This window comes from Molossus molossus, unplaced genomic scaffold (genome assembly GCF_014108415.1).
Source record: "Molossus molossus isolate mMolMol1 unplaced genomic scaffold, mMolMol1.p scaffold_m16_p_17, whole genome shotgun sequence".
Lineage (NCBI taxonomy): Eukaryota > Metazoa > Chordata > Mammalia > Chiroptera > Molossidae > Molossus > Molossus molossus.
The window spans coordinates 65,651,128-65,671,352 of NW_023425352.1; the positions used below are offsets into that span (position 1 = coordinate 65,651,128).

The 20,225-nt window shown below is 43.4% G+C and overlaps 1 protein-coding gene across 4 annotated transcripts; it reads right to left on the reverse strand.

Moving 5' to 3' along the window:
- Positions 1–266: 266 nt before the first annotated feature.
- HNRNPF (heterogeneous nuclear ribonucleoprotein F) lies at positions 267–19,526 on the reverse strand. Of its 4 annotated transcripts, XM_036264907.1 has the most exons (6): positions 19,483–19,525; positions 19,109–19,177; positions 7,828–7,992; positions 6,885–7,021; positions 5,582–5,640; positions 267–2,345 (listed from the first exon to the last, which is right to left on the reverse strand). In XM_036264907.1, exon 6 carries the CDS (start codon positions 2,292–2,294, stop codon positions 1,050–1,052), a length of 1,245 nt encoding a protein of 414 aa, XP_036120800.1. In that variant the 5' UTR covers positions 2,295–2,345; positions 5,582–5,640; positions 6,885–7,021; positions 7,828–7,992; positions 19,109–19,177; positions 19,483–19,525; the 3' UTR covers positions 267–1,049. The 4 variants fall into 4 exon arrangements, with proteins under 4 accessions (XP_036120800.1, XP_036120801.1, XP_036120803.1 ...); XM_036264908.1 differs by lacking the exon at positions 7,828–7,992 and having other exon boundaries at positions 19,483–19,526; XM_036264910.1 differs by lacking the exons at positions 7,828–7,992; positions 19,109–19,177 and having other exon boundaries at positions 19,483–19,502.
- Positions 19,527–20,225: the final 699 nt, after the last annotated feature.

Below are 20,225 nucleotides of genomic sequence, written 5' to 3' on the forward strand. Positions count from 1 at the left end.
TGAGATTGCATGTATCCTGCAATAATCCATAATTGCTAACCCTGGAGTGCATCCTATGGAAATAACCATTAAATATGAAAAAACAGAATATTTAATCACTTTATATTTTAAAAACCTGAAACATGACTTGAAATGGATGTGACTCCAGCATAAAGTGAGAGGCCAGCAGAGCTAAGGTACAGAGCACGAGAGGCTGAGACTGTGTGCTGCTATTTTCCTGCTTTCTGGGGTGTGTTTCTAGCCACCACTTCTGCCACCCATATATTATAGTTAATAGTTCTAAAAGCTGACTTTTAATTTAGCCTAATTATAAAAAGATAAGGAAAGTAAGATTGAATGCGCTAAACTGTTTTTAAATTCACACTGAAATACAGTACTTAAATGAATTCTCTTCAACCACCCAGTCGTCGTTTTGCTACTTTTTGGTGAGTAGATAGTCTATGCCAGTCATTGTGAAAAAGTCTTTATTTTAAGAAAAAAGTTTAGTTAACAAAAATTTTAACAAATTTCACTTAGCAAAATACACCCAAAAGGAAATCACAGTAAAGAAAGCTTTAAGTCAAGGCCTCACCAATTCCTACAGTATTAGTAATGTGTCTCAATTTTCAAAACTAACTTTTAAAAAGCTTAAACTTAACCTAAAAGATTTTAAATGAAAATAAACTAGAATGAACAAACATGAGAAATGTTCTTCTTTGAATTAGGGATCTAGCACCTTGAGTTTCCCAAAAATCACATCTCCCCAATGTGTTCATGGTGATATGGTGTAAAAGATCCACATTTGATGTACTTAAAACTACTGCTTGAAGTCAGATAACATAACCTCCTGAAGCACACTGCCAAAATATTGGAAAAAAGCTGAAAACAGTTTTAGTTTACTCAATATCACGTGCCAGAAGAAAATTTGCATGAGAAAACACTGAAGAGGTAACTTTTTAATCCAGATTTCACAAACTCATGGTGTAGAATGGGTCCCCACAGCTTCTTCTAGAGTAATAACTGCTTGTTGGCTGCCTATGAAAATTTATTAACTCAAATGCTCTACAAAATTAGTCATATCCAGCCATGCTGTTCTGGCCACTGTAGCTAGCTCCGTAACACCCACTCACAGATGGGCTCTCAAGGCCACTGTAAGTGGACTGGGCTGACACCCCCATGCCTTGCATCATCTGGCTGCTATATGCCCCATTGCTAGCCCCTGTGGTGGAATTCAAGAAAAGTTCTATGTATCTATGTTGCATGTTGGCCCTGTCTTTGGACATGGCTGCCACAGCTTCTTCATGAGTAGCAAACTCAACATCAGCTTCGCCCGTCACTCTTCCATCAGGGCCAATCTCAATATGGACTCTTACAGGATTGAGAGGAGAGAAGAAGTTGTAAATGTCGTTCTCTGTGGCTTTATACGGCAGCCCCCTCATGTGGACACAGTGTCCAGTGGTGCTCTGGACAGTGAACTCGCCATCTCCATATCTGTGGTCATACACTCCAGAGAGACAGTAACTGAGGTCTCTTCCAAATAGGTCTGCGCTAAAACCATAGCCATCACTGAGGCCACTGTACTCCTCATAGCCCCCATAGCCTGCACTATAAGCACCAGACCTCATCCTATCCAAGCCTGCCTGCTTGACAATGCCAATATACCTCCTGGCTGTGCCTGGGCGATCATAGGGCCCTGGCCGCTGTACGGACATGAACTTCAGAGGGGGATCCGAGTATGTCCTAACTTCTTCCTGACTGCTCTTGAACACTTCGATATACCTGTGCCCTATTCTCTCCTTGTGCTTCCCTAGAGCCTTCTCAGCTAACTCCTGGGAGGCAAACTGCACAAAGGCTTCCCCTGTAATCTTGCCCTCGGGGTCCACAGGCAATGTGATCCCATTTGGCACAATTTCCAACCCTGAGAAGAACTGAACAATTTCCTCCTTGGTGCATCCAAATGGGAGTCCTCGAAGCCGCACGAAGCCATCATTAGCAGTGTCAGCACTGTTTGGACCACTGTGCTTCAACACCCAATCCATCTCGGTTCTGTGGGACTTGAACACCTCAATGTACCGGTGTCCCATGCTTTCCCTGTCTTTTTTAAGGGCCATTTTCACATCATCTTCTGATTCAAGTTCAACAAAAGCCTCACCACTCTGCCTGCCTTCTCTAGTGTAGATGAAATGAATGCCTGCAGCCCCATCATGAATTATGCAGCCGGAGAGGAAATTCTGCACATCCTCAATAGAGCAGGACCAGGGCAGGCCACGGAGCTTGACCACAAAGCCTTCACCTCCTTCAGGGCCCAGCATCATGGACACTTGACAGGGCAAGCTTCAAACAAGCTTAGCTGCTGCTTTTTGTGGCTGAAAAGAAAGCAAAAACTATGTAATTTTCCCTTTCATATGTATAACAAGAACATGCATAAATACAGTTTTCTCCCCTTTACAGAGACAAAGGACAAGAGAAGTTGAAATACACCAAATACATTTGAGTTGAGATTCAATCCCAGAGCTTTTTTTTTTAATCCTCACTCGAGGACATTTCTTCATTTTTTGTTCAGATAGAGCAGGAGGGAGAGAGGAGGAGAGAGAAACATCAACGTGAAAGGGACACATCGAGTGGCTGACACCCGCACACCCAACCAGGGCCGGGGACAAACTGCAACCGAGGTACATGCCCTTAGCGAGAACTGAACCTGGGTCTCTCTGGACCACAGGCCGACGCTCTAACCGCTGAGCCAAACCAGTCAGGGCTTTTTTGTGTGTGTGTGTGGTATGTGCCCCTTGTGGGAACTAAACCTGGGACTCTGGTCCGCAGGTTGCCGCTCAACAGCTGAGCCAAATTGGCCAGGGCTCAACCCCAGAGCTTTCAAAAAAAAAAAAAAATGTACATGTTACCAATCCAAGAAAGGACAAATGGGGGTGGAGGGCACGCGCATGTAAATCAGTCTTTTAAAAAATTAATTTGAATTTATAGTAAAATTTGAAAAATAAAGTAGTGATCTAGAAGCTTCAATCATTATGTCAAATTCTATAAATTCTAACAATCAATTATTATAAGTTCTAGAAGGAAAGACAACAGAATCAATTGAAGCAACATTCAGAAAAAGAGAACCCAGAATAGAAGGAAACAGATAAGGTGTATTATTGCATCATTAAAGTAAAAGGCAGGAGGATAATGTAACCTGGTGCATCGAACATAAAGTAATCTAATTATCAGTCAGATCAGACAAGGGCATTTTCTTGTTATATATTTAATATATCAGGTATTTGTCATGACGCAATTTGTTAGTTCATTTGTAAGAGCTCCTGTATGACATTTTTTGACACTACAGAAGTAAAAACAAGTGATGAACACAGACTAGTTTAAACCACAATATAGAATAACATTTTACTTGACACTGAGAATCAGTTTTCTTTTTATAAACAATGCTGCAAGGACACAGGACAGCAATGGCTTCCAGAGTCTAAGGACCATTTTTTTTCTAGATTGTCAAGTCAAAATGAGTCACATGTGAGATAGCAAGGTGAAGTAATATCCAGACAAGCCCATCAACAGAATATTAGTTATGTGCACCTCAAATATAGAAATCAAATAAGCTTCTCAGGTTCATATATAAATAAAAGTATCACCCTGGCCAGGTAGCTCAGTTGGTTAGAGCATTGTACCAATATGTCAAGGTTGTGGGTTTGATCCCCAGTCAGGGCACATACAAGAATCAACCAATAATGAATGCATAAATAACTGCAACAACAAATCAATGTTTTTCTCTCTCCCTTCCCTCTCTAAAATTAATTTTTAAAAAGTATCAACATTACACAATACACATTTACTGCTGTGTTTTGTTGAAGGACCAGGAGGGAAAAAAACCAAACACCATAGACAAGAGGAGTGAGACGTGCCCTTCTCATAGGTTGCCATCAAGTACATGTAGCATCTGGCACCCAGAGAGCAAGCTGAAACAGAGTAAAGGTCAAATCCAACTGGAAGGGCATTCTTCTAAAGAGTAGGAATCAAACCATCAGATAGAAATTATGCATGAGACACAAAAATATTGATAGAACAAAAAATGTATTTTTAGTGATCAATACTCAAATCATTACATGTAAGGATATGGAAATTAAATGTTTCATGAAAATGTCATTTCTCATCAAGTATAGATGCAGCCATTAAAATCAATGGTGAGAGAAATGCCTTTTCAAGAAATGTGGGCATATTAGTAGAAAAAACAAAATAGAGCCTTAGCTCAAATGAATCACAAAAGCATCCCTGATGGAATGGGGTAGAACAAAATATGGACAAGTATATAAAAAGAATTCCTAAATTAATTTTCTTATAAAAGTAGTTAAAACATGATTAGGTAATTAAGATAATTAAAAGTACATTGGTAATAAATTTATCAAATATTTATCTGTACTAATATCAGGGAAAACAAATTATGGACAAATTATATTTTGACTCATCATAATTTAAATAGTCAATATAATAAAGTTGAGGCCTTCTGCCTCAAATCCATCATTACTCTCAGGTGATCCCATTCTCCACTCTAACCACACCCCTAAGCCCTATCAGTAACTCTTGATTTGATTTCTATGATAAAGGCTTCTTATAGTTCTATCTTCAGTCCCAGCAGATTGCATGGCAAAAAATGAGCTCAATAATTCCTTTGTGATCTCAATGATCAAATTGTCATTTCCTTTTTGCACTGTCCTCATATTTCTAATCCTTATACCAACAGCCCATTCCAGGACACTTGGATCTGGTTCTTAAACTTCTCTAAGAATAATGGCTAGCCTTTACGGAAACCCAATCTGCTTGCAACTGAAGTTCTGTTAAGGTGACTTGATGTCACTCTCCCATTCCAAGTCCTCGGTGGCTTTCCACTAACATTGGAACACAAACCACAGGGCTAAGGGGTTCCAAGGCCTTGTAACTTTGTCCCGCAACACACTATCTGGCTTATATAAACCCACCATTTAAAACTCTCCTGTTTATTTCTATGTCTGAAATGTGCCAGGCTTTTTGCTCCCTTGGATTTCACACACGTGGTAATTCTCTCCGAATATATTCCACCCAACCTTCTGTCTCGCTAAATCCTACTAATCCTTAAAGCCTCAGCTCAAATATGCCACCATTCCAAAAGAGCTCACTGCTACAAACTAAATTTTATGATTCTATACTCACATAGTATGCTTGCTGTATTTGTTTAAAAAGTCTTTAAAACTGCACTGGAAGCCTGAGGGACAGACTGTCAGTTCGGTTGCCCCATCCGCTGGCACAGCAGGCAGAAGATTAGCAAGGGATTAACTGATGACCACGTGGGGGAGGGTCAACATTTCAGTCTAGAATATGGCAGCCCAGTTAGGCTGAGAAAGACATGCAGGAATCATAAAAGAACAGGCATTTCATAAGAATTGATTATGCAATTAAACACCCACAAAAAACTAAGATACTTTCACTTTTGCTTTCAGAATCCTCTACATTTAGATTCTTTGCAGAGTTACAGTACTTAGGGAAAAAAATTTAATTTCACATTACTAAGACTTTTCTGCTTGAATAGAAGTATAAATTGAGAAACTATTTTCTTAAAATAGCTCACCTTAAAGAACAAGGGGAGATGCCAACAGTCGGAGACACTTCTGGGAGGTACCAACTGTCCTAAAAAAAAAAAAAAAGAAAGCAATATAGCCACCTTGCCTCAGTACCCAAGCACTCACCAGATCAACCAGAGGTGGTCGCTGGGCTGGGAGTTGCCTTCCTTCCTCCAAGAAAGCAGGGACAGGGGCTGCCCTAATTCAAGTACACATCTGGTCCGCCCTCGACCATTGAAGGGATTTACCTTTCCATGGGGTAATGCAGGATAAGATTAAGGAAACTCCCACTTCCCAGGAGGAGACAACTCAGTTCCCAAGTTTCTATACAGAAAACTCGAATCCTAGTTAAGAAAATTTAAATACAAGGGGGCGGGAGGTGCCGCAGGAAGGTAAGGGGCAGCCTATCTCACTGGGATGCAGTACAGAGAAAGTTTGCTATAAAACGTTCAACAGGGTTTTGTAATTTACAAACATTCCTGGGTGGCATGGTGGAGAAACTCAAGACTTTCCCAGTTTTACTCGGTAACTTTACCTGACAACCTTTTAATTAACCGAGGAAACATAAGGGGAGGACATGTTGAAATTTGCTTTCAACAGGAAAAACATCATTACTACTATCGCCCAGAGCCACGTGATAAGGCCTAGATTACGTGTTCAAGTACAGGGAGTAAGTCTGAACACCAAGCTACGACGTTAGTTTTGTAAAACAAAGGACTGGGAAAAGTCAAGTTAATTTTGCTGAGCACGTTATCTTAATATTCTCCATTTGCCCTATCTTACTAGCCTCCTGTGGTTATACATGAGACAGTATTTGGGAGAAAACCCCTGTGTAAACGCAAACTGTTACAGTTTAAACCGCTGTATCTGGGCCCGAGATTCTGCATTTCTAACAGGCTGCCTGAACTCCCGCGAGGCTCTCCCGAATGTGCTTCTCATCACTCTACTGGTTAGACGGGATTTAATTCGGGTTCAAGCAGCTCCAATCAAGATAAAATGGGTGCGCCCTCCCGGGCCAGGGCTGATTAGGTTTATCTGGCAGTAAACAGGGCGGCTTAAACCGCACCTCCCATCTTCTCGAAGGTTCAGGGACAGTAACTCGGCCCTCCTCCTTCACAGTCGTGTTCCAGTGAGACACGAAGAGCATTTCTGCCCTCATTTCTAAAAGAATTTTAACCCGCAGCTGGCAGCACGAACATCCAGGTTGCCCTGTACGTCTTAATTACTCACAAAGTTCTATTTCTAAATCTCAGCCCGCGGAAGACGTCGTCTCGGGTCACATGGTTGACAATTTTTTGCTATAAGACTTACCGCTGTGGGGAGCAGGGCCGATTTCTATTTTCATCAAGCGAGCGCGGTTTACAGCCCAAGGATCCCAATTCCACCCGACGCTTAAAAACGGAGAGGGCTCTGGGGAAACTCCAGGTGCATCGCCTTCTGTTATTAACCTGAAATTGAAACCGCCCGGTTGTGAGCACAAGTTAGCGCGAGGCTGGAGCGCAGCCAGCCGCCAGGGGCGCGTCGGAGCGATTTCGGCGGGAAGCGTAGCCGCGGTCCCGGACGTAGAGCTCCTGGGGCCCACGGGGCACCGGAACAAGGGACAGGAGCACGCCCCGCCTCCACCTGGTGCCCGGACTGCCTCGTTCGGCACACTGGGAGTCAAGCCGGACCCCAGGGCGACCCATCCAGAACCTGGGCGGGGTCAACGGCCGCTTCCGGGGCGGAGCGAGCTACGGAAGGGGGAGCGAGCTACGGAAGGGGGGGAGCGAGCTACGGAAGGGGGGGCGAGCTACGGAAGGGGGGGGAGCGGGCGGAGAGCTGTTGATCGGGACGCGCGGGGGTGGGGTGGGGTAAGAGGGCACAGGCCTAAGGCTTCCTGGGCCCGGCGGTGGGAGGGGAGCCCCGGGCCCGAGGGCTTACGGGAATGCCAGGAGGAAGTTCTCGGGCTGGTGAGGTGGCGGAAGAGTTTTCTCCCGCCAGGCAGCCCGGGCCTCGTGGAGGAGGGGGAGGGGGCGGAGCTCCCGAATAAGGGGGGCTTCCTAGGGAGGCCGCTAACAGTTCCCCGGACACGCAGCGAGCCGGCGGCCGGGGCGGAGCTCCCGAGCCGGAGAACTTCCTGGAGCGGGGTGGGGGTGGGGGTAAAGTTCCTGGGGCCGCGAAAGAGAAGAGTTGGGGGGTCGGAGGTAGGAAAGAGCTGCCTCAACCGCAGGGGTGGGGAGTGGCGGGCGGGGGTCGTCCGCTCGCGGCGGCTCACCACGACTGGCCTGGGTCCGGAGTCCGGAAGGCCGGCGCGCGGGGCTGCGTCCCGGAGGCAGAGGCCGCGTGACTGGGAGGGAGGCGAGCCGGACGTGGGTCACGGGGTGTAAAGGAGGAAGTGCCACCGACGGGCCCGCCAAGATGTCACCAATGGAAACGCGTCCTGCAGGTGCGGCCCCGCGGCCCGCGCGGTTGGCCAAGGCAGGAAGTGGGAGGAGGAGGAAAGAAAAGCAACGAGGAAGACTGTTCTGAGTTCTCAGTAAAGCTGCCAGTGTGGGGAAAAGTCCAGAGTACCAGCAGAGGGGAGGGCAGGGCGGCAAGGTTACGTGGAAGGAGACACCGTAAAATTAGAAATAATAAAAATAAACCGTCTCTGAAGGCAGGAAGAATTTAGAGTGGGAGCTAATGGATATACAGTACCTACGGCACCTTTTTTGTAGATTTGAGCAGACTCACCTAAATAGTTTGCATAGTTTTTGAAAGACTAATTTTTAAATATGCAATTCTTTATGTACTTAACAAGCAATTACACTTTATGAATCTTTAAATCCTATTCAAATGAACGCACTGGAAAACAATTACAAGGCAATTGCAGTAATGGGACAGTGACAATTATATCAGGAATTACAAACTATAACAAGTCATTTTTTAAAAAGTCTAAAAAGGTCTTTATTTTGACATACATCTGATTAAAAATCTAAAGAATCTACTTTCGAGAAATAACTATCAAATTACAGGACTTATAGGGAAGGAGGAAGATACTAGGCGAGTATTTATTTGGTGATGTGGTCTGCAAAGTCAGACTATAGGAAACTCTAAAAAGGAAAATGAGCCAACACTTCAGCAAATTAGCTCCAACTGAAAAAACAAAGAAGGTATTTATTTTTAAAAAATTTAAGAGATCTATCAAGGATTCACAATGCATGGGATATATTTGGATCTTGATTCAAAATATTATATTTATTTTAGATATGATAGAATTGTAGTTTAATTTTAAAACAAAGGAGTGTTTAGAAATGCTTCATTTTGAAGTATTTGTGGTTGAAAGGGTGTGGTGGCTGGGATTTGCCCTAAAACTATCTAAGTAGATGGGGGATGTAAAGAATAACTGTCCATAATTGGTAATTGTTGAAGCTGGGTGATAGGATTCAAAGTCGAGCCATCCCATGGAAGGTGAGAAAGACACTGAAAACTCACATTCTAGATAAGTAAAACAATATTCTGAAAAAATTTGTGGAAAGAATATCTCCACAGGAAGGGGTACTGTGACTGCCCTCTTCAAAGTATATACTTGGTAAATTATGACTGGCTTGTATTTCCTCTTACTTTGTTTTGTTTTATAATATCCATATTTTATTTGAGGTTTTCCAGTAAACTGGAAAACCAGTCAATAGAGTTGAGATATACATAGAATTAACTTTGATATGATAGGAACTCCTGAATATATAATAGAAAGGACTTCTAAATTTTCTTCTCTGAATTCATTCCACTGGAACCCATTAAAATATCTAAACCCTGCTCACTTATTTTATTTGAATGTATTTGTTGCAGTCAAGTCGTTTTACATGATGAGTCTTCTTAGCTTAACTGGTTGGTGACACCAGCAAGGCAAGTGTTAATAATTGATCAGTCATGATAATGGTTTCTGCCAGTGAAGGAACAACAAGTACAGAATACACCAGGGACTATGCTAAGACAGAAGGCACTTGAAAACGCCTGCAACAAGCTCAGCTACGAAGGAAAGCAGAGTGAGATCCTCCGTAGCCCTGAAGGTCTGGTTCAGTATTTGGACTTTTTAGGAAGAATTGATGGTACCCTGCAACAGAAACATTGTGGTGGAAATTGAAAAATGTGAAAAGGTTTGAGTGATGTGCAGAAGATAAAATTAACCAAACTAGAGCCATCCATTAACCCAGAAATACTGTGCACTTACAAGTTCACAGAACAGTGAACAGTAAAAATAAAGGAGTTAATTTTTATAAATTCACTTTGAAGTATTTGTGGATGAAATAGTGTGATAGCAGGGATCTGCTTCAAAACTATCTGAGTGAAGTACTGTAGATGGGGAATGTAGAGAAAGACTATCCATAATTGGTAATTATTGAAGCTGGGTGATAAGATTCAAAATCTAGCCATCCATGGAAAGTGAGAAACAGAAAACAAAGAAATAAATGTCTGACAATAAATTGTGAAATGACCAAAAACTAGAAAGTGAGAGTCGACTAACTTACATTGGGGTTCTGAAGAAGTGACATTTAAACAGACCAGAAGCAATGCAGAGGTAGGAATGTGAAACTCCATTCCACACCCCCTCCCAACCCCCCGCCCGCCCCAATAGCTAAGGTTTCAAAGTAGAAGTCAGACCATATTATTATTTTATATATTACCCTACTTATTTTCCCTGATGTCTGTTCAAATGACTGATAATTATTTATTTTTCTCTATTGACTTTAGAGAGAGAGGAAGGGAAAGAGAGAGAGAAACATGGATTGGCTGCTTCCTGTACGTCCCCCTATTGGGGATTTAGCCCACAACCTGGGCATGTGCCCTGACCAGGAATCAAACCGGCAACCTCTCAGCGTACATGGGTCCAACGCTCAAACACTGAGCCACACTGGCCAGGAAAAATTTTAATTTTAAAATGCAACTCTTTGCCAGGATATTTTTATTTTGTGGTAAATGCTTTTAACCTTTATATTCAGTTCTTATTAAACCCACGAGAGAATTTTAGATACCATTTTTCTGCCGTTCATGTGTTTTCCACTTGAGCAGATTAGTTCTAAGAAACAATTCCATCTCATGGTATAGTACATGAGCAGGACCCAGACCCTATCTGTTATGTTTTCCTGCTCTGCTAGAAATTACATTGGAAACCTCAAAAGTCTCTTCCAACCCAGGAATTTTATCAAGTACCAATTTAGTGGCTTTTAAATATTTCTTGCTGTCAGAACTAGAGAATATGATGCAGGTCTAGACCAACTTCTTAAAAAAATGCAATGACACACTTGGATATGTAAATTTCCAAAGGGCTCATGCACAGATCATGAAATACATTATTAATATTTTAAGTGTTTATTGATATTACTACATTTTTACCCATCAAAGGGGTATGTCATGATCTGTAAGCAACAGGAAAGTTGTTTCCTATTTAACTATTAGGCCCTTTAGCTCACTTAGGTAATAACATTTGTTTTTCCTCAGTGTTCATTTCTCAAAAGCTGTGTTAACTAAAAGGCAAAAATAGTATAATGCTATGTCAGATAAATTATATCTATGATGCTTGCATTGAAATTAACATAAGGGATACAGTTTTATTAAACAGAACAAGCAACCACTGATCTCTATATTTTTAATTTTCAAAACTTTTAACTTTATATAACCTAAATGTATTGTTTAAACAATCAATATAAGAAAATTAGAGATATTTTACTTTTTTCATACTAAGCCTTTTTTTTTAAATCCTCACCCGAGGACATTTTTTCATTTTTTATTCAGACAGAATGGGAGGGAGAAAGAGGGAGGGAGGGAGGGAGGGGGAGGGGGAGAGGGAGGGGGAGAGGGAGAGAGAGAGGGAGAGAGAGAGAGAGACACATGGGCGTGAAAGGGACACACCGAGTGGCTGCCACCTGTATGACCCAACCAGGGCCGGGTACAAACTGCAACCACAGTACATGCCCTTAGCGGGAACCGAACCCGGGTCTCTCTGGACTGCAGGCCGAGGCTCTAACCGCTGAGCAAACCGGCCAGGGCTCATACTAAGTCTTAAGCCCTGTATTTACACTTACAACCCATATCAATTTCGACTAGCTACAGTTCAAGTATTTTGTACATTGATCTATATCAGTGATTTTCAAACTTTTTCATCTCATGGCACGCAAACAATTTTAAAAATAGGTATAATTTTGATTCGTTCACACTGGACAGCTATTGTTGTATAGGCTGCTGACATTTTTTATTTGACAATCTAAGGGAAAAGAGGTCAGTGCCTCTGACTAAATATGGTCAGGTATTGCATGTTTTAAAAATTCTTATGGCACACCTCTTGGAGCGCATGGGTTAAAATCATTGATCTTTATTGATTTTATTTTGCAGGTGGCTCTGAAGTTACAACAGAGAAAAAAAAATACATACTAGGTGTTCTTCATAAAAGGAAACACTGCTGCCCAGCTGTGGCTCAGTTGGCTGGAGCATCATCCAGCACACCGAAAGGTCACAGGTTCAATTCCCAGTCAAGGTACATGTCAGAGTGTACACAGGAGACTAGCCATGGATGCTTCTCCCTGACATCGATGTCCCTCCCTCCCTCTCAAATCAATAAAAAGGAACACTGACTTCCCTTGCTAAAGATAAAATCTGTCCTCAGTTGAGGGGGGAATTTCATCACCCATATTAATTGTTAGTGCTCTCCTGCATAGTAAGAAATATGACTCTACCCTAGCTAAGAAATGGGTGTGGGTGGGTGGGTGGGGTGTGTGTGTGTGTGTAATTTTGCTAAAGAAAGTACAAGATATTGCTAAGAAGATAATATCCCAATTTACCCACCACCCCTCAACTTTCCTGTAGCCCTCTCTCCTGAAGCAAGCAGCCCTGGGGTGGCCAGATTCTGGAGCTGGGCTAAAAGCCTCAGGAGGGCTGTGGTTAACATTTATGGTCTCCAGAGAGACCTCTGCAGTACAATATGCCCAAAGCCTCCTCACGGAAGTGCCCTTCAGAGGGCCTAGAGCTTCATGGAACTCAGTGGAGAGTTGACACCTTGTCAGGTCCCATGCAGCTGCCACAGTAGTGGAGAGTGCTGTAGCACCTTGTGCTCCGTTTTGGACGTTCAGGGACCACAGCACACTATCCTGGGAGAGTGGAGAACAGAACCAGGAAGAGGGAAGGAACATGACAATGTACTTGAGGGGCTTCCAGCACGGGGAGAAAAGACCACACGTAGGAAAACAGCTTAGAACAACAGTTTCCAAAGAACAAGAAAGTGCTGGGGAAAACCATAAATATTTTAACAGAAAAACAATGAGCACTTTAATATACTCAATAACAGAATTAAACTATCCAGGACTAAAACTTGAGCTTCAAAGTTAAAAGTTAGTAATGAACTGAAAGGATAGTAGCAGGGAGCCCTTGGCGGTTTGGCTCAGCGATTAGAGCGTTGGCCTGTGGTCCAGAGAGACCCGGGTTCGGTTCCCACTAAGGGCGCATACATCGGTTGCAGTTTGTCCCTGGCCCTGGTTGGTAGTGCAGGTGGCAGCCACTCGATGTGTCCCTTTCACGTCGATGTTTCTCTCTCTCTCTCTCTCTCTGTTCCTCTCCCTCCCACTCTACCTGAACAGGGGATGGAAAAATGTCCTCGGATGAGGATAAAAAAAAAAAGAAAAAAGGATAGTGGCATAGAAAACCAAATGAAGACATATCTTTCCCTGGCTGGTGTGGCTCAACTGTCTAGATGTTATCCCATGCACCAGGAGGGTTGCTGGTTCGATTCCTGGTCAAGGGCAATTAAAAAAAAAAATCTCTAAACAAAGAAAATAGAAACAGTACGAGGGAAAAGATATGAAAGTTGGAGGACATAAGATATAACATGAAACAGGAAAAATAACATGAATAACAGAAATTCCAGGAAAAAAAGACACAAATGGAGGCAAGAGAACAGCTAGAGCATAGAAGGAAATTTTTCTAGCTTAGGATAAACTGTAGGCCCTGGCCAAGGAGCCCAGTTGGTTAGAGCATCATCCCCACATGCCAAGGTTGCAGGTTTGATTCCCAGTGGGAGCACATACAAGAAGCAATCAATGAATGTATGAATAAGTGGAACAACAAATCAATCTCTCCATTTTTCCCTCTCAAAATCAATTAAAAATAAACTGTGTAGTTCCCAAAAGACATTTTAAAGGCACATGTTGGTAAAACCCCTACATTTAAAGTCTAGAAAAAAACCTGCTTTGGAAAAAGAACAAGTTAGGTACAAAGAATAAAAATATGATAGCCATTAGCCACATATAAAATGCACACTGAAGTACAAAGGTTAAAACAATGTAAAATCAATTTTAAAACATTGGTTACATGTTGAAATATTATTTTGGGTATATTAAGTTAATCAAAATATATTAAAATCTACTACATCGAAATAAGAGCGTGATAAGAATTTGTAATATTCATATTAGGTGAGGATTTTTGAAAAATTTATATATACTGTTAGGAAAACCTAAAAGGAGTTTGGAATTTTTCATTCTTGTCTCTCATTCCCACACCCCTCCTTAAAAAAAATTTTTTTTTCAATCTATTGATTTGAAAGAGAGAGAAACATTAATTTGTTGTTCCACTTATTTATGCATTCACTGATTGATTCTTGTATGTGCCCGGACTGGGGATGGAACCCCAAACCTTGGCATATGGGGACTATAACCAACTGAGCTACCTGGCCAGGGCTCCTACCACCCCTTAATTATCACTTTCTAGGTCCTGTTTAAGAAAACTTTTTCCTAGCCAGAGGCCACATTTCTTTTTAACTTACAAAGCTCTGTTTGCATCTGCATTTTCACATTTTGATCTATAATCAACCTGGAACTGATTTTCCATTTCCAAGACTTTTAGATTTAGTTTATCAAGTTACACAGGCTAATTTCATTCATGAAGTCAGAAGGAAAAAAAAAAATCCTAAATAAATATTAACCAATCAAATCCAGCAATACACAAAGCAATACATCATGACCAAGTTGGGTTTATTCCAGAAATGTAATTGTAGTTCATGTCAAAGTTAATAATAACTGAAATTTGTCACTGACATATTAATAAAGGCAAAATGAGTTAACTAAGAATTTATCATGTTTTTTTGATAAGTGCTAAGAAATATCCTAAAGCCCTGGCCGGTTTGGCTCAGCAGTTGGAACGTTGGCCTGTGGACCAGAATCCCTGGTTCGGTTCCCGCTAGGGGCATGTGCCAAAAAAGAAAGAAATATTCTAAATACTAAAAAGAAAATAGATACATTTCTCTGTAAGTTAAGCAAAAATACCAATGATAAAATGGGGATGATATTTGCAATTTATTTCCTGTGTTATTAACAAAGAGCTTCTAAAAAGACACAAAATGTCCGACAATCCAAACACACAAAAAGGGCTTAAACATGAAAAGATGATGCTCAACTTCACCCATAAGATAAACTAAAATTTTAAATAAAATGACATTTAAAAGGCCTATCATACTGGCAATAATACAGTAGTTTGCTAACACATTTCCTTGGCTAAGCTGTAAATAAACAGGCACTCTCAAATACAGTTTGTGTAAATATTAAATGGTTCAACCCCTATGGTCAAAAAAGGGAAAGACACCTGCAAAAGCTATTCACTGCAGCACTATTTCTAACAGAAAGACTAGAAACAACCCAATTACCCCTCACTAGAGGTCCAGTTGATAAACTGGTGGATCTGCTTAATTAAGTATCTGTTATACCTTAAATCAAGGAAGCCAAGAGCCAATTTGAAGGGCTCCCACTGGCCAAAAATTAAGATAATTTGAGCAAAAAGAATAAAACCTACCGTGGATTAAAACATATGCTATATGTTAAAACCCACAGATTAATGATGGTGCCAGAAACACTGTCTTTGGTACATGCTAAGGATTCAGTTTATTACGCTGGATATTGATAATCAACATTAGGAAGAAATTAAAAAATGTAACCTGCTCTGCCCTGGCTGGGTATACCAGTTGGTTAGAGTGTCCTCCCACTACTCCAAGGTTGTGGCTTGATCCCTGGTCAGGGCACATACAAGAATCAACCAATGAATGCATGAAAAAGTAGAATAAATCAATGTTTTTCTCTCTCTACCCCCCTAAAATCAATAAATTTAAAAAAACCTAAAAAAAAGGAGAAAGTAACCAGCCCTTTACAGAGTACATCTTAAGAGTAATCAAATGATTAATACAGAAATTTACTTCCTGTAGAAGTATTATTCCTGCTAATAAATGGGAAGGAATGCTTAAAATATCAACTAATTTGGAAATATTAACAAAACAGTGGGTCTAGGGAGCGATCATTGACAGCTGCTAACATCACCGACAGATAGGTGTGCCCTCTGGCAGAAGTACACAGCACCTCAAATGAAGTATTCTATCCACAAAGATATCTCAACTGAATCAAAACAGCTCTCAGAAGTAAATACCATTTTATAGAAAATGCAGAGTACAGAAATTCAAGCACCACCACAGGAATGCAGTCAGAAAAACCCAAAGTGTGAGGAAGAACTCTATATGACACACAACCTGATTTGTTTAACAAAGAATAATCTTTTAAGAATGGAGAACAACCTATATCTAGATCATCACTAATAAGGCAGTCACTCATCACACTTGAAACTTGGCTGGTATAAATTGAGATGTGCTGTAAATAATGCACACACTGGATTTTGAAAGCTTAGTTTGAAAAAAGCATGAAAAATATTTTAAAATGTAATTGATGAAATGATATTTTGGATATATATTAGGCTAAACTAAATTATTACATGTGACTTGCATTTTATTTCTATTGGACAGCACTGCTCTGGATTAAAGCATAATTTAAGAGATACAGCCTTGGACAGTGTGGCTCAGTTAGTTGGTTTAGTTGGAGCTAAAGGTTGCTGGTTTGATTCCCTTTTTTGCCTGGGTTGCAGGTTCAATCCCTGGTAGGGGACATGCAGGAGGCAGCCGATTGATGTTTTGCTCTTACATTGATGTCTCTCTCCCTCCCTCCTTCCCCCTCTCTAAAATCAATGAAAATATATCCTCGTGTGAGGATTTAAAAAAGAGAGAGAGATAATCTACCAAATATAAGGTACAACTTTATTTGGATTCCAATTCAAACCCACCAACTGTATAAAAATATTTATTAAACAATTAGGTACATCTGAACACTGGACATTTGTTCAGATCAAGAAATTATTCTTTAGGTGTGAGAGTGTTGCGGTTATATTTTAAAGGTCCTTAGAAATACAAGCTGAAATATGGATAAAAATCTTATGTCTGGGATGTACTATAAAATAAGGCAGGCTGGTCTTAAGCTGATCTTGGTTCTCCCTCTGCCCTGCCTTTTGTCTTCCACAAGTATCCTGGGTTCAGGATAACCAGATGGGGGCAGAGGCCCTGGCAGCAGATGGCTGTCTCTTGTCAGAAAGATCTAACTCTGTCCCAGCTGTGTCACTGGGCAAATGACTTCTTGTCTACTGGTTTCCATTTCCTCACCTGTAAAATGGGATAAATAGCAATACCCGCCCTCATACACCCCTTACAGCCTGATCATGAACATGTGATTAGAAAATGTAAAACACCTAACTCTGTGCATCACAGTTAAGATCAATTAATGTGATTTTACAAGAGTGCCAGAGCAAAGACTGAAGGGAAGTTGGCAGGAAGTTACCTCTGTGGAAGCCACCGCCCCCTTCTGCAGCCCCTCCAGGGACCTCTCCTTCAGTTTTGGCCATAAACAAGGACTAACTCTTCTATTTCATTAATCTTTTTTTTCCCTTTAAGTCAATTCACATGTTTACTTCAATATTTTGTTTAATGGGAGCTTTGTAACAAGACAAGTGAAAACCAGCCACTAGTCAGTTAAAAAAGTAACAAAAAATAAAATAAAAAGGAGACCATAATATGTAAATAACAAACATAATCAATCTACAGATATGCATACAGGAACACGAGATTCCCAAAGCAAAGGATGGACTCGCCTAACATTAATGATAGAGCAATCTCTCCCAACATTCACTTATTTTTAAATGAAAAAAATCTTGTCTAGGAAGTACCACTGAGAGCACCAATTTTCACTGATAGATCCTAACACAACTTTTTGTTTACGTAATCGGAAGACCCAAGATATTTTCATTACTGGGAGTTCAGAAACGAACAGTTACTAACTTTTTAAAACGTGACAAAAAGTAATAGAATTACATTAAGTTCGGTAGTTTCGATAACGTTTTGAATTAAAAGATTATTTGCACTTTCAAAATTCTCCCAGCTCCACTCGGTTCGGGACACGCCAAGGCCGCCCGTGCCCCCAGGCGCTTGCGCCCGCCACCCCCACCCGGGCCCACCCGCGCGGTTCCAGGAAGCCCCGCACCGCCCTCCCCAGCGCGCACGCCGCTCGCGGGCTCCTCTCCCGCTGTGCACTCGGCCTGCAGTGACAGGCAAGAGGCCAGGGCACGCCGCGAACAGTTGTGAAAAGGAGAGGGAAGCATGTCCATTTGTCCTCGGGCCTTCAAGAAAAGAAAACTGCTGCGAAGGGCGTCCTGCGTGAGACGGGACCGACCGGACGCCGGGCGGCACTCTCGCAGGTGCCCGGGGAAGGGGGGGGGTCTCTGTCTCTGCTGGGCTTGTGACCGCCCAACCGTTTCTATAAAGAAACCAGGGTGGGGACCCCGCGAATTGGCCGGCGTCACCCAGGCCACTGATGCCACCTTCAGTGAACCACGCCGGGCACAGGAGGCAGAGGGCAATGCGAGCGCCGAGAGCGTCCAGAAGTTTCTCAGGCGCAGTCAAGAATCAGCAAATATATTCAAAGATGCAAAGAAGTAAAAGGCAAGGAAAAAGAAACGGCCGATCAAACAAGCTTGCTCAGACAAAGTATGGCCACCAGGGAAAGATAATGAGAACCAGAGTCAGCCAAAATGCAGACACAATACCTGTCCGGGCTGGCAGACAGCGCTCGGGACGCACACGCCGCACAAAGAGGAAGAAAGGCCGCAAAGACCGAAAGTGGAGCCCGACGGGCGGGAACGAGGGAGGGGGAGGAGTCTGTCCCAACCCCTCTCGGGCACCTCCCCAGCGCTTCCAGCCACGTGGAAGTACCGCTTTCATTTTTAAATAAGCGCCCTCTCCGACGGTCACCCGGCGCCCTCACCCTACTCCTGCCAGGGGTGCTCGGGCTCTGCGCCTCCTGGGGTCCGCGCGAGGCCCTGCCTCTCCGGACCTCAAACCTCATCCCAGACTCTAGTCCTCGAGTATAAGGCCCACCTCCCACAAACCCAAATCTCAAGGCCCCCACCCCCGCCACCACCACCCTAGTGGGCTCAGTCCCAAGTGGGTACCTTGATCTCAGACCCCCGCCTACAAAGACCCCGAATCTCAGCCCCTTGGTTCCCACCAGCAGGAGGCCTAGGCCCTGGTCGGTACCCGGGTGTGCGGCCCTTGACCTCAGATCCTGCCTCTCGACCCCAAATCTCAGTCGCGCCACCCCCACATCCCAGAGGGCCCTATCCCAGGTCGGTCCCGGGTGTGCGGCCTCGGACCTTCCGCCCGTCCCGCCCCTCACCTCGGGCTCCGAGTCGTCCTCGCTCCCGCTCTACTTCACATCCGGCACCTCGGTCGTCCCTCTGAGCACCTAGAGGAGGGTGGAACGCGGGGGACTTGGCAGTTGTAGCTGAGGCAGTTGAGGCTTGTTTACCATCACCATGGAAACCCCTGGCAGCGCGCCCTGGGCGGGGCTTCCAGGAGGTCAGGAGCGCGACAGGCCCGAGTCCACAACCCGCGCCCGTTGTGCGTACGCTCCGGTGCTGCGCTCGGCGCGCCAGACCCCTGCTCGGCCCTGCGCCCCAACACCCAAGAACAACAGCCCGAGAACCCACGCCCCCACCCCACTCCTGACTGCCGGCGCAACCCCTGGTCGGTTTCCCCAAGGAACCCCACCTTTTCCAGGAGGACGCGACTCACTCCTACTTCGACGACGGAACCGGAAGGACGCAAAGACCGCAGTGGGGCGGGGCCTCCACGGCGGGCGTCTGTAACGAGACCACGAGGGCGCCATTATGTCGCGCGCGAAGCGGAATCGGGGATTGGGCAGCGGGGGACGGGAGGCGGGGCCTGCGGAGGGGCGGGGCGCTGAGGGGATTAGCGAGCCGGGGCGAGCCGGCCCGAGAGGCAAGTGTCTTCGGGGCGCTCCTGAGTCCTTGGAGATACTGACTAGGAGAGCCCCCAAACGGTGAGCCCAAAGGACGCCTGGGTTGAAGACCAGCGTGAGAAAAGAAAATGAGAGCCGTTTCCTGCGGAGGAGGAAAGGGAACTGAGAACACCGGAGACAGATGAAGGCAGCTCTGGTGGGAGGATTTAGGGAGGAATTAAGTTGCTTATGTGATTATCACTTGGGCTAAACAATCCCCAAAGCCTCTGAAGGTGACTCAGAAGCCTCAGGGGAAATGAAGGCTTTTCTGTAAAAGAGCACCTGAGCTAACAAGCTGCCTGGAAATGACTACCCTGCTCGAGGCAGAGGAGCAGATTTCCATATGTTCTAGAATTAGTCATTATTACCATTTTTTGGACACTTCATAAAGATGATAAAATCCCAAGTTAAGCAGAAACTTATTTTAAAATCACCAGTTAAACTAAGAGAGTGCTTGGAATAGAGTCAGATTATGATTGGACATGGATAGTAG

What these genes read in the sequence shown, in the direction of transcription:
- HNRNPF (XM_036264908.1), bottom strand. Translation starts at nt 2,294, where the DNA reads ATGATGCTGGGCCCTGAAGGAGGTGAAGGCTTTGTGGTCAAGCTCCGT.